Raw genomic sequence first — 12,421 nt, 5'->3', positions numbered from 1 at the left:
ACCCATTCAAATGATCAGAATCAGGTGGACGTGCAGACAGACAAATGTCCAGAGGTGCTACATCTAATTGCCAAATAAAGATAGATTTTGCCCCTGAGCTATATTGCCATGGAGAATGAAGATTTACTCTTTGGCTACTCCGTGCCAAAGTGTCACCGTTGGCTTGGAAGACAAAATGTGAACCCTGGTCTCCTAATCCATTGTCAGAGGTGTATCTTTTGAGCTACTCTGCTGTGGAAAATTGCATCCAAAAAACGTTTACTGCTGGGTGAAACTTGTACATGGTCTTTAGAAAGAAACAATACTGGGCGTTGAATACATACATTGCCCAACAATATAATAATAATAATAATAATAATAACAATAATTTGGTGATGTTTTCTTAAAAATGTGATATATGGGAAGTAACATATTGATGTTTAGGCAAAGAAATCTTATTGAGTTTGTTTGATCGAATTGAGCTATGAAAATACATGAATAACTCTGAAAACATGAGTAACTCTCTATCACTGTTTTTGTAAAAAATAGCTCCTGGAGAAAAAATGGGGTGATAAAAAAAATTTCTGGTGCTTACATAACGGAATCTACGTGGTCGGCTTTTATGGCATTCAATAAGAAACTATGTATAACTGAACATTTGTTTCTTTGTTCACATGTACAATATCCGTTTACCTGTACAGACACATACATGATATAATATTAAAATGTCGACAGATTTTATATCTATCTATTATAGATTCTATTATAGATTATATATATATATATATATATATATATATATATATATATATATATATAGTTTTGCCAAATTCACCTGTATATAAACTACTTGTCGTAATCTGAATGTCAGAGTGACGTGAATGCAGATACATTCAGACGGATGTCCTTTTCCTCAAACGGACGTTCCACACGGTTTAAATTATCTTGTGTTTTCCAAAAATTAGTGATGAATTGGCTCAATATCTCTAACTAACCGACCATGTTTTAGTGGATCAACAACAACAGTCTTGCGCCTGTTACTTCCGGACGCACATTCGCCATGATTGGATTTCCGACCAAACGCCCCGCCTTCAAAACATTATCCAGAGCTCTGATTGGCTCTTGCTCTTTTTTCATTCTATCGCCCCTTATCCCTTCATAACTTTCTGTTTACGTAGTTTTATTCTTCTTGAGCCTTTGGCGAGAACTACACTCTAAGAAAATAACAGGTTTTCAGACATTAGTTTAATGTCACATTGGTTAATAAAAGAAGTGACAATTGTTTTAAAGGCTTTAAAAATAAATAATGAAAATGTATTTTATATAAAATAAACTTAAAAGATTATGTTAAAGGGATTAGTTGTTAAGTATTTCATTATTATAAGGTTACTTATTTTGATTGATATTGACTTAACCACAGTCTACAAAACACCTCAATAAAATCTCTAAAGAGTTTCCAAAGTGTTTTTACATGTATCATGCGGTATGACAGAAAAAATTTAAATTATTTCTACCTGTATATTTCTAGTTGCATGTAAATGAAGATGTTTTCTAGTAGTACAGCAGTACAGAAATTATGAAGAGTCTCCCTACAGGTGGGTGTTATGGTGGGGAGTTGACATCCAAATATGACATTCCTTCTTGTGGAAGTATGTGTGGGAAGGGAAAATGATGTCAAAACAAAGGCAGCAGTAAACACACAAGTGAATGACCTGAGAGACGTTAAAAAAAAAATCACTTTTTGTCTTTTAAACCTGCACCGTGCCTCAATACTGATAATCAAACATGACAGACCTACTGTTCTACTGGAGAACCCCCTCTGTTCTCCCAGTGTGTGAGTGATTCAAAGCTGTCCTTTTGTAGATCCTTTCCAGGTGCTACATTGGGGATGTGTAGTTTTGGTCAGGAGCTTTCAGAAACCAGGAAGCGCTCCTTTTGATCCGGAACTATGAATCCATCCTTCTGTTCACTCTCTCTCCTGTCTGACATCACAAAAGTCTGTTTGGGGTCAATGACCACAGCACTGTCTTTGTTCAGGCCCGCACACCCCACCTCCTTGTATGAGGGGCGACCAGATCCTCGTCTGAACTTCATGATTGGCCAATGGGTCGGTCGCCGCTGTGCATGGAGGACATAAGATGAACTGCAGTGATTAAAGTTCACACAAGGGTGAGTTAAAGTTCCATTACAATAAAATGAAATATAATTCATCGTGTTTTAGTTAAACAACTGGAACATGTCGGGAACAAGTCTCTCTTGGACAAGTTTGATCAATGTTTTTAACCCTTAAATTAAAAAATATTTTCTATACATAATTGTCTTTCCATTTTGTCTTAGAATTTTTCGACTCACCCTCACTGTGTGTTGCAAATATGTTTTTAATTAATTTTCAAAAACCAATACAATAGCAGAATATTTATTTTTTTAAATAGCTTCTCAGTAGTGATAAATATTTATTCTATTACCCAAAACTATAAATCGTTTTTTATTAATTTATAGTTTCAGAAAAAACAAAATAAAAATAAATAATATGATTTTTTAAAAATAATAGTAAATAAAAACATTTTCATCTGAAGAGAATGAGTGACAAATGTGAGGATTTCATTCGTACACACGTGAACACTGACCTCTATGAAGAAGAGGCTGAGGCTGGAAGTCGGATGGTGGTATATATGAAGGGACAGGAGGACAACTGTAGCCATGACGACCATCACTGTGACGATTGCTGTCAGGAGGCCAATCTGCAGCTGCTCCTCACTCTCTCTTAGATCACTGTGGTTGCCTGGGGATTTTTGCTATCTTAAATATTTTTGAAAACATTTACTGATTGTGTCTATTTTTATGGTAACTTCATCAAGTACTTTGTTTAACTTTCTATATTCCTTTTTTTCTAATTTCAAAATATCTTTGTCTATCTTGGTTACATTTTAGCTCTTTAGGCTAATTTTGCATCAATCTAGGTTAACTTTTAACTTTTTGGCTATCTTTTAAATAATCTAACTAACCTCTGCCAAGTCTTTTTCTCTATTTGTGCAAAACTTCTAACTCCTAATTTTCTTACTAATAATTCAATCTTCCTACCATTTAGGCTTTTTTAGGATAAACTCCAGGCTCACATTGACCTATTTTTGACTATGTTTTCATTACATTTTAGCTAACCTCCACCTAGTACTGTTGGTTAACAATGTTTCAATTTGTCAAACAAATCTAGGTTGACAATTAGATATATAAAAACAATTTTTTTAAACAATATTAGCAATAAAATATAAACTTATTTATTTTATTACTACCAAAATGTTTTCCCTTACACTACCCATGTATTCTACTCCTCCATCCCCAATACCCCCCAACACCCAGCCCCTCCACCTCCCACACCCACCGAGTGTTAAACTTATACTGAGTGGCTGAGGACAATATGAACTGTCTAAAATGTGCTCTATACACTGAGCAATGATTTAACACAGGCCTGTGACATAGCTGACCACCTGACCCTCTCAATGCAAGAACCCACACAACAAATAGAGAGTAATGGTCTTCACCTACTTTACAACAACAACAGTACACGTGGTAGTAGTACTATTGTGTGTGTACTTTTTGAACATCTGTTTACCCACCTTCTGAGAGTCCGCTGGCAGCAGAGGGTGGGGGAGACGTGATGCTGGCTGTGTAAGGATTCATCACTGTGGCGGTCCTGGAAGGGGGGTCAGAGGTCATGCTGAAGGCCCGCCGCTGCACTGTAGCAGTGGTGACAGCGGTGGTGCTGGTGTGCATCAGGGGGCCAGATGTTTTGTTTGCGACGTCTGCAGGTCGGAGACAGCGTGGATCCCGTCTCTTGTGGTAAACAATTTGTTTCATTGTTAAATCAGAGGCAGACAGAAATATGAATAAGTTCTGACCACTGAAGTCCAAACCTCCTCTGGACAGCCCAGGTCAACCCAGTCCTGACGGTTACGATCAAAGCCGCTGGAGCATCTGAGAGCAGAGGTAAATATTGAAATTTACAGCAGGGCGAGCTTTCACACCAGTACGCTAAAGGGAACATTTTTTTTACACAGTGATTTATATTTGACTATAGGTCAATATTTTTCTGAAATTTTTGGCTGTGCAAATCATCAAATTTGGGGAAAATACTTATTATACTTAATAATAATCTGGTTTTAAGGTATTTAGAATGTTCTCCAGAGAATAAAATCTTTTTTTATTGTCAACAGATTTAAAATCAAAACAATCAAAAATTCTGGCAGAAGTAATGACAAAACCTACCTACTAATAATTACTAAACATAATTTGACAACTCTTTTGATATCTTGGCAAATGTGTGTGATTTTAAAGGGTAATTTCTAATATAATGGTGTAAATAATTGAACACAAGTTTGTGATTTCTTCTGCATATATAGGATTGAAGAAAATCTAAGCTTTACTACAAAAAAAAAAACACTTAATGGAATGTGATTTCTTAATGCTTTGTTTACCGTTGGAGACGACTGCACCAGCTGCAGTTAAAGCCAATCTGAGAAGTCACACATGGACCACAGGTGGAGAACTGCAGACAGGCTGGAAAAGAGGAAACAATGGATAATAAAATAAATAAATAAATAAGGTGGAAAAACATTTTACAAAACCAAGGTGTGGTGTTTTACAAGACCTATGTGAATGGGTGGACTTACTAGGGAGTGGTATCATCTCCACTGATGTCAAGTTGGAGATTTTGGACTTGATGATTTCAACCTTGTGATACTCATAGATGGTTCTCCTCCGAACATCTGGAACACGTCACAGAAGATTGTGTAGGTGTTTCTTTTTTTGTGGTTAATTTTGTGGTAAACGGTTTTCTGGACAAATCTGTATCTTACTGGGAATCTGCTCTAGTTCATGTAGCACAACAAAAGCGTCTGACAATCCCACTTTGACAGGATGGTTCTCAGTGCTGATGTCGCTGATGTCAATTGGAATCTTAAAAAAAAAAGAAAAACAACTTAATTTTTTGTAAAAACAGTTTCTGTACGGAAAACAGAAGAAGATTCCTCTCCACCTCTCTGTATGCAAAGATGATCCGTCCATCGCTGTGCAGGACAGCCTGGAAGGTGAAGGTTCCTAGACTGACATTCAGGAGATGGATCTGATTCCACTGGACCACTAACGCAGTTCCTAAACACAAGCCATTGACACATAAGCAGAACAAATTCAAGTAAAAATACAAAATAAATTAAAAACAATACTACAGTAACACTGAAAAAAAGTGCTGAACTTATTACCATTGTCAATGTAAAACACACTTGAGTTTCTGGACAGACTGGGGTCAAAGTTAGCCATGAGTGGAGCGATGTACTGAGTGGCCGTCAGCAGCCGGTGGATCAAATCTCCTGTGTAAATAAAACCTGCAGGACAAAAATAAAAAGACTGAAACAAATTATAAGAACAGTTGATGTCATGATGATACTGATGTCATATTTTTTCATTTATGTACCAGTTGTATGTACATCAAATACTAATAGGATACTGCCTTAAGTCGCTTCCTGTGGTACGTTTTCCAATGTTAGTACAAGTACTTGAATGAAGTATGAGTACCGTTACAGAGAAGGATTCAGATTAAAGCACACTCCCTTGAACCACCATTTTAAGAACTGCTCCGTAATTTAAATAATTATTCTGATAATAATTTGTGTAAATTATCAGTCGAGTCTAAGACTATACATTTTTTTCTTTCATGAATCTGAAGCGGTGCAAACATTTGTGAATTCACTGTGGAACTTCCTGTCACTGACTCAGATGAACTGCTGTGAAGAAATAGGTGTTGGTTCCATTTCCAAAGCATGAGTTTAGTTCAGTGGGAATTACTTTTCTGTGAATGATTACGATTTATTAAATTAAAAAAAAAAATTGTCCTATCAGAATGTGGACCTGTTTATCTGTAATCTATTCTGGACAAACGTATTCTGTGACTCACCTCCTGTTGTCACTGTAACTTCCTTCAGTATGTGTCCATAGAAGGGAAAGCCAAAGGAAAGATTTACCCTCTGGAAGCAAACACAGACGTAGTCAAACATCAGCAGAGTGTGAAAGATGGTCAGTGGCCACCGTTACATCAGTGTTTCCCACAGGCTGAGAATGCACCTGTGGAAGTGCAGGGAACGTCCACTCACTGACACAGAAGGAGGTCGAGCCCACATATTAGTAGAGTTGGGAAGTATCATATGTAAGTTCTTTTAAAATCCTTAGGACAAATTTGAGACAATAAAACAAAAACATTAGTGGTCAGAGGATTGGACTTGTATTTAGAGGAATGCTGGTTTGAATCCTGTGACTGGCGTTGAGCAAGTGCAAAAGATCTTTACTAAAAATCAGTTTCTGAATTTATTAAAGGCAGAAATATACAACTATTTACATGTCTGCCGATTTATATATGAATATATTTTTTTATTCAATTATTAGAGTCCAACAGAGATGACGGCAGCAATGAGGAACTCTATCAACAACCTAACAACAAAGAAATAACCAATTCAATATAAATATTAAAAAACTACCTTTAATGTAGACTTTAATCATAAAATGCCTTTCTGCTCTGTGGCCCTGCCCAGTTTTCTCTTGGGTCATATTTCTTTCTGATACTACAGGGAGATGTATTTGGAGATCACTGCTCTTACTCTGGGACAAAGTAGGTTCTGCAGGACTCAGACTGTTTCAGCCCAGGTTCAGGTTTAGTTCAGGGTCTGGTTTTTCAAATCACTGCTATCTCACAATAGTGTTTTATCATCTTCTTTTTATCATCTTACATTAAATATGTTCTAAGTCCAGTATCATCTACAGTAATATCTCTGTGGAGCGTTACAGCTGCTCCTACAGACTCTGATCTTTGACTTTGTCACCTAGACCATGACGTCCTACCTCAGCCTGTCTGGAGGTGTTGGACAGGAAGCCACGGACCCTCCACTCCCCCTCCTCCATTTGGTCCACATTCACCCAATGCTCTTTTCCAGCTACGTCTCCCAGACCATAGGTCTTAGACGTGTAGTATGTGTGATCAGTGTCCTGGTATGAAATAACAGAGTTTTCACTGTTAGATTTATCTGATCCTACAACAGTCTTTATTTAACTTTTCTACATAAAAAATTAAGAAACAGAGGTTGGCCTGCTGGACATTAAAGGGTTTGAAGTGAAGTTTAAACAATACTAAGTAGAATTTAAAAGATATCATGTCTGCAGCACAAATCAATTATAAAATTGACATTTAATTTTAATTAATTAAAGATATCTGGGATTAAAATTAGCATTAGATTTTTTTGAGTAAATATTCAACACATTTGTACAAAATAAAGTAGGGGAAGAACACTTCTGCTCCTCTCTTTATGTACATTGCTAATTTTATTTTAGCACAAGTGGGTATTTCAGAAGTAGTAATTGCTCTTGATGACTATTTCAAGATATTGATTTTTTTTGTTTTAGTCTGTTTAAAAAAAAAATTACAAAAAGAGCTGCAGAAAAAAAAAAGAAAACTCACCACAATCTGTGAGGTATTGTCATGACTCTCCTCCATCATCAGGTCAACATCGGACTCCTCTGTTTGGTGCTGGTCTCTGTAGTGGTTCCTCTTGTCTGCAGCATACCCAGGGGCCCTCGACAGGGGCCTGGATGGCCACATCCAGGCCCTGGACGTGGGTCCTTGCAGCCCACTCTCTGCATGAGGAGGCTCTTGTGAGTCAGTTTGGTGGACACCTTGGAGATAAGCAAAAAAATCATAACATACTGGAATGAGCAGTGGATCAATGCTGTTCTTATGCTTCTTTTTCTACAGTTCAATATGTTTAACAGACTTTTTCAAAGCAAGACGCTGGTCTCAACTTAGAGTAAAGAGAACTCTGGAGTTTCATGTAGGTCAGTCCATTTCTCACTGTACATACGTGCTGATAGCATTGTTATCCATCAGTGACAACAGTGCGTCCTAAATATTCTCTTCACAGGAGCGGGAGAAAGCATGCTTCACATTCTTCACACCAGCAAGTCCTGGAGCAGGCATGTGAGACCGGGCAGCATCTGTTGCTCGGTCGCACCGCAGCCTGTGGCCTGTGTACTACTGCGTGGACCAGCAATGAATAATATATATATATATACAAAAACTATATATATATATATATCACTTGTTCACTTTCAAAATGCAGTATTTTATCTCAGTAAGATTAATGAGATGATTCGTTTCAATAAAAAAAGCATTAGATGTAATTTATAAAATCCCTGAATAAATATCTCTTAACTATGTTCTTTAAATATCTACCTATTTAAATAAACATGAAAGTAGTAGTAACAACAAGACTCAAATACTATGGATTAGTTGGTACTGATATCAATATAAGTCGACGTTTTGTACAAATTTACACTAAATAACTCAGCTTTTCATGTGCATTTAAAGTCATATATCAAGAAATAGGAAATTCAACGATACGGAAAGACTGTTACAAGTTTTAGCAAACTTTATAGCTTAATTTATAATTACAAGAAATAAATTATGACAAAAATAACATTAGACAAAAAATATTCATGACGGTGTCATATATAGCTGAATGATGGCCAACATAAAAAGGAAGTATTTAACGTGGGTAGAAGTAGAAACACAAGACCACGTACCAACACTGAAAAGCACAAAATTCTTGATTGGCTTGAACACATCACATAACAATAGAAATAATAAATTATTTTCAACTAGGGCCGTTCAAAACGTAATAATAAACGGCTGAACATCCGTTTATTATTACGTTGCATATGGTTTTGAAAATATTCTAATTTTTATACATTTTTCTTTTAAATTAGACTATTAATGCTTGGTTTTTTTCCCACATTCCTTTGTTTACGTGGGTTTCTTTATTATTATTATTTTTTTTTTACAAACTACTGCAACAGCATAAACGTATGTTTAAACGACTTACCACTGACTGGTGAGATTCTAAAGACCACGATGTTAAACTGGAAGACGATGAGCAGCCCCTTTATCACGCGAAGAGTCCACGTACTCACCATCCTTCCACTGGTAAAAAGTTTACAATTTGACAGGAATTCACTCTGACAAAATGACAATACTGTAGAGTAGAAAATACCTTTAAAGAGAGCATAACCGTAAATGCCGCTACACTGCGATTTTCCGAACAGGTTACCGTTCTCCGGGTAAAGTGAAATGCGTCAACACCGTCAGTCCAATTGAAACTGGCTGAATGGCTGACATGACGCCGCCTTCTGGAGCTGTTGGACATTTCACCGCTGCTTAGATCTAAAACAAATCTAATATTTTAGGCAAAAACACACACACACACACACAAAGACGATAAATACATAATTGATATACTGTATATAAAGTGGAGTCTGAACCTGTTTGTCATAAAACAATTCTACTACTTCAAGTGATACTTAGGGTCCCTCTAGTGGTAGGGAGAGTAATCGTATTTACATTTGAATTCAAGGTAGGCCTTGTTGGCAGTATGTAATGACAAGAGCTAAACACAAAAACATAGCATACCCAAAATGTTGTTTTCAGAATGTACTTTCTCTGACATTTTGATTTCCTATATATGTAGAATCACATTGACTGTATTTTCATCCATGTGTACATGCCTAATTTAAACAAGTTGAGTACTTGGGATATGTAGCAGAACCTTCACATAAATGTATCCAAACAGTATTTTTTTTTTGCCAAAAACAAATGTCCAGATAAAGCATTCTGTAATAATCCTGATTCGAGACAATACAATTTTCAACTTGTTTTAATGCAGAGATGTATCACCCACAGTTTCTAATGGAATGAATAAAGAATTAACGCAATACCCCAAAAGTAAAAAAAAAAAAAAAGACCAAAACAAAACCTTAACATATAGAATTGTGACACTAGTCATAAGCACTTCAGGCTGTAATGTAACCAAGGCCAAAACAGTAATTGCAGGATTATTTAAAAAAAAAAAAAAAAAATCATATAATAGTTAAAGCAGGAGGTGTAAAAATGAAACATGGTTAGGAATATCTAGCTTTTCCAAATGTACAAAAGGACCAAGTCTTCTTAAAAATTGTTCTGTTCAAGCACTGGCTGTTTGTCAAAATGTTACACAAGAAATTATTTAAATAATGAACCATTATTAATCTATAGTTTTCAAACTTTTGAATACAAAATTTAAGACATGGTACATGGTTTGCTGAAAAGACAGTCATTTAACACAATAATTTGGAAAAGATACAAACCTAACACCCTGCAACATTGTGTGCCAACCATATAATCCTATGCCGAGTGATTGAGTGAAAAAAATCAGTACCTTCCCAAAATTGAAAAAAAAAAAAAAAACAACAAAAAAACAACCAAAAACAAAAAAACTTAAAACTTCAACAAACAGTAACTGTTGCTGCACAAAAATGAAGCTCCGACTACGGACGGAGCAGGTGTGGTATAAAACTAGTCTTAAATCAGTTTGCATTTTGGCAAGTACTTGACACAGATTGGCAAACAAGTTATCGTTACAGATACCTGGAGGCTAATCATCAGAGTTCTTATTATGATATGACCTAATGTCAGCAAAAAAGGGTTGTCTTTTTAAAGAAAGTAATATTTATTATTAGTTTCTGCAATCTTAGAAACACCACCTGATTTAGAATTTCTGGACAGTTCATTAAATTATATCACAACACCACTGTATTTATCAAAGCTACTCACAGAACGCTTATTTTTGTCAAAGATGTGGGTTGAATAAAAACAAACAAGTGTTTAATCCTTACACCCCAGGAGCTCAACATCAAAGATGAGTGTGGCGTTGGGAGGGATGACATCAGAGCATCCTTCAGAACCATACGCAAAGTCTGGTGAGCAGGTCAACTTTGCCCGCTCTCCAACACTCATCTGTGGATGAAGAAATAAAAGGAAGAACAATGACAACATTCATGTTTGGAGTGCAGATATGTCCTTAGAAACTTTTAAATGATGACAATGAAAAGTATCTAATTATGTCAGATACATATCAGATACATATTAAGTATATACACACACATGTATATACATACTATTTCCAAATAATGGATAGCAAAGGAATGATTAGGCTGTTGGTCTGTAAACACATTTTTGTAATCCATGTATATCTCTTGCTAAGTTGTGTGACTCATAATTGAAGTTAACAGCTCAGGTTTCCTTACCTTAGCTACTCCTTCATCCCAACCACGAATGACTTCACCATATCCAATCTTAAAAACAAAAGGCTGTCCTCGTGACCTGGAGGTGTCAAACATCTTTCCATTTGTCAGCCTTCCTGTTTAACAACATGTGTGTATTTTTATAAGAAAAGATTAGTAATAAGTCGCAAAACAGTATTCATCCAATGGTGATTTAGTATTTTTTAAATATTTAACTTAATATATTTGAACTATGTAGTTAAAGGCATCATTATTCATTCGTAACTAATGTGGCGTCATTAAATTTCTTCCCTCAATTGAAATGTAAGAAGAACTGTGACACCCCTGTCATTTCCGTAACATGAAGGACACTTCCGGTTTGACTCTGCGCCTTCAGTTGGCATTCGAGTGGCTACTCCTTCTTTGATTATACGGTCTATTCAGCACGCTGCCCTGCTCAATGTGTATTGACAATATTCTTACATAGAGACACATGTTTAAAAGAACAACTTGAAGCATATTGCCTAGAGAGCATTGGCTCACGAAAAACAGTTATACCACATATCACAAAATCACACACGTTCTACAAATAAACCAAAAAGTAAATCAATTGGGCGTGTGTTCGACGTTTATGTTGAGGCTACACCCAGCTAAACCGTTAGCATTGTCGAGCAAACTGGATTTACAAACATGCATTTCGGCAACGTAACCCGGGATTTATTGGCACACACCCGAGTTTATTTGACATAGGATTTTCACAAATACAAGAATTGACAAAATATGTCTTCTTTTACATCTATCCGGCTTCTATAAAGACTCGGTGCTAACCTAATGGAAGCTAAAGGAACCTTAGCTTACCGATACCTAGCACTGCGGTCGTCTCGGCCGACTCAGATAAAAACACAAATACAATTCAGAAACTTAAATAAATTCGTCCCCATGCATTAGCTAAATTGGTGAAAAGACAATGTATGAGACAAAATCTGTATTTTCCCAATCCAAGTGAATGAACGCCGTCTTACCTTCATAGTGCACCTGGACTCTCTGCCCTCTCTTTGGAAAAGTCTTTCCTAAAAAGAGAAAAAACAGGTTTAAACGCCTCTATGTTTCACAGAAACCACATTGTATGTATTCGATGGAAAAACAAGAAGAATTATCACCATCTCCAGGTCTTAATGTCTCGACTTCGACACCCATTGTTCTTATTTTTCCGTGCGGCCGAGTGTCTGAGTGTGTGCGAGAAGCAGCAACTGTGCGCGCGCGCGTGTCTGTGTGTAAGAGGGAGTGGCTATGGATGAGGTCACGTGTTCAA

At 36.4% G+C, this 12,421-nt stretch overlaps 2 protein-coding genes across 2 annotated transcripts; both read right to left on the bottom strand.

Moving 5' to 3' along the window:
* Positions 1 to 809: 809 nt before the first annotated feature.
* Positions 810 to 9,560, bottom strand: plxdc2a (plexin domain containing 2a). The gene is made up of 14 exons (XM_008334521.3): positions 9,066 to 9,560; positions 8,898 to 8,995; positions 7,478 to 7,692; positions 6,865 to 7,008; positions 5,927 to 5,996; positions 5,235 to 5,357; positions 5,012 to 5,127; positions 4,833 to 4,932; positions 4,647 to 4,742; positions 4,452 to 4,533; positions 3,891 to 3,951; positions 3,594 to 3,810; positions 2,607 to 2,761; positions 810 to 2,097 (listed from the first exon to the last, which is right to left on the bottom strand). Exons 2-14 carry the CDS (start codon positions 8,986 to 8,988, stop codon positions 1,882 to 1,884), a joined length of 1,686 nt encoding a protein of 561 aa, XP_008332743.1. The 5' UTR covers positions 8,989 to 8,995; positions 9,066 to 9,560; the 3' UTR covers positions 810 to 1,881.
* Positions 9,561 to 9,709: 149 nt separating this feature from the next.
* On the bottom strand, positions 9,710 to 12,421 carry LOC103396440 (peptidyl-prolyl cis-trans isomerase FKBP1A-like). The gene is made up of 4 exons (XM_008334520.3): positions 12,270 to 12,421; positions 12,132 to 12,179; positions 11,134 to 11,246; positions 9,710 to 10,843 (listed from the first exon to the last, which is right to left on the bottom strand). The coding sequence occupies exons 1-4, from the start codon at positions 12,304 to 12,306 to the stop codon at positions 10,712 to 10,714; spliced, it is 330 nt and encodes a 109-aa protein (XP_008332742.1). The 5' UTR covers positions 12,307 to 12,421; the 3' UTR covers positions 9,710 to 10,711.

Source organism: Cynoglossus semilaevis, chromosome 20 (genome assembly GCF_000523025.1).
Source record: "Cynoglossus semilaevis isolate Cse_v1.0 chromosome 20, Cse_v1.0, whole genome shotgun sequence".
NCBI classification, from domain to species: Eukaryota; Metazoa; Chordata; class Actinopteri; order Pleuronectiformes; family Cynoglossidae; genus Cynoglossus; species Cynoglossus semilaevis.
The sequence above is the reverse complement of the archived record's forward strand: the minus strand, read 5'-3'. Positions and strand labels throughout refer to the sequence as shown.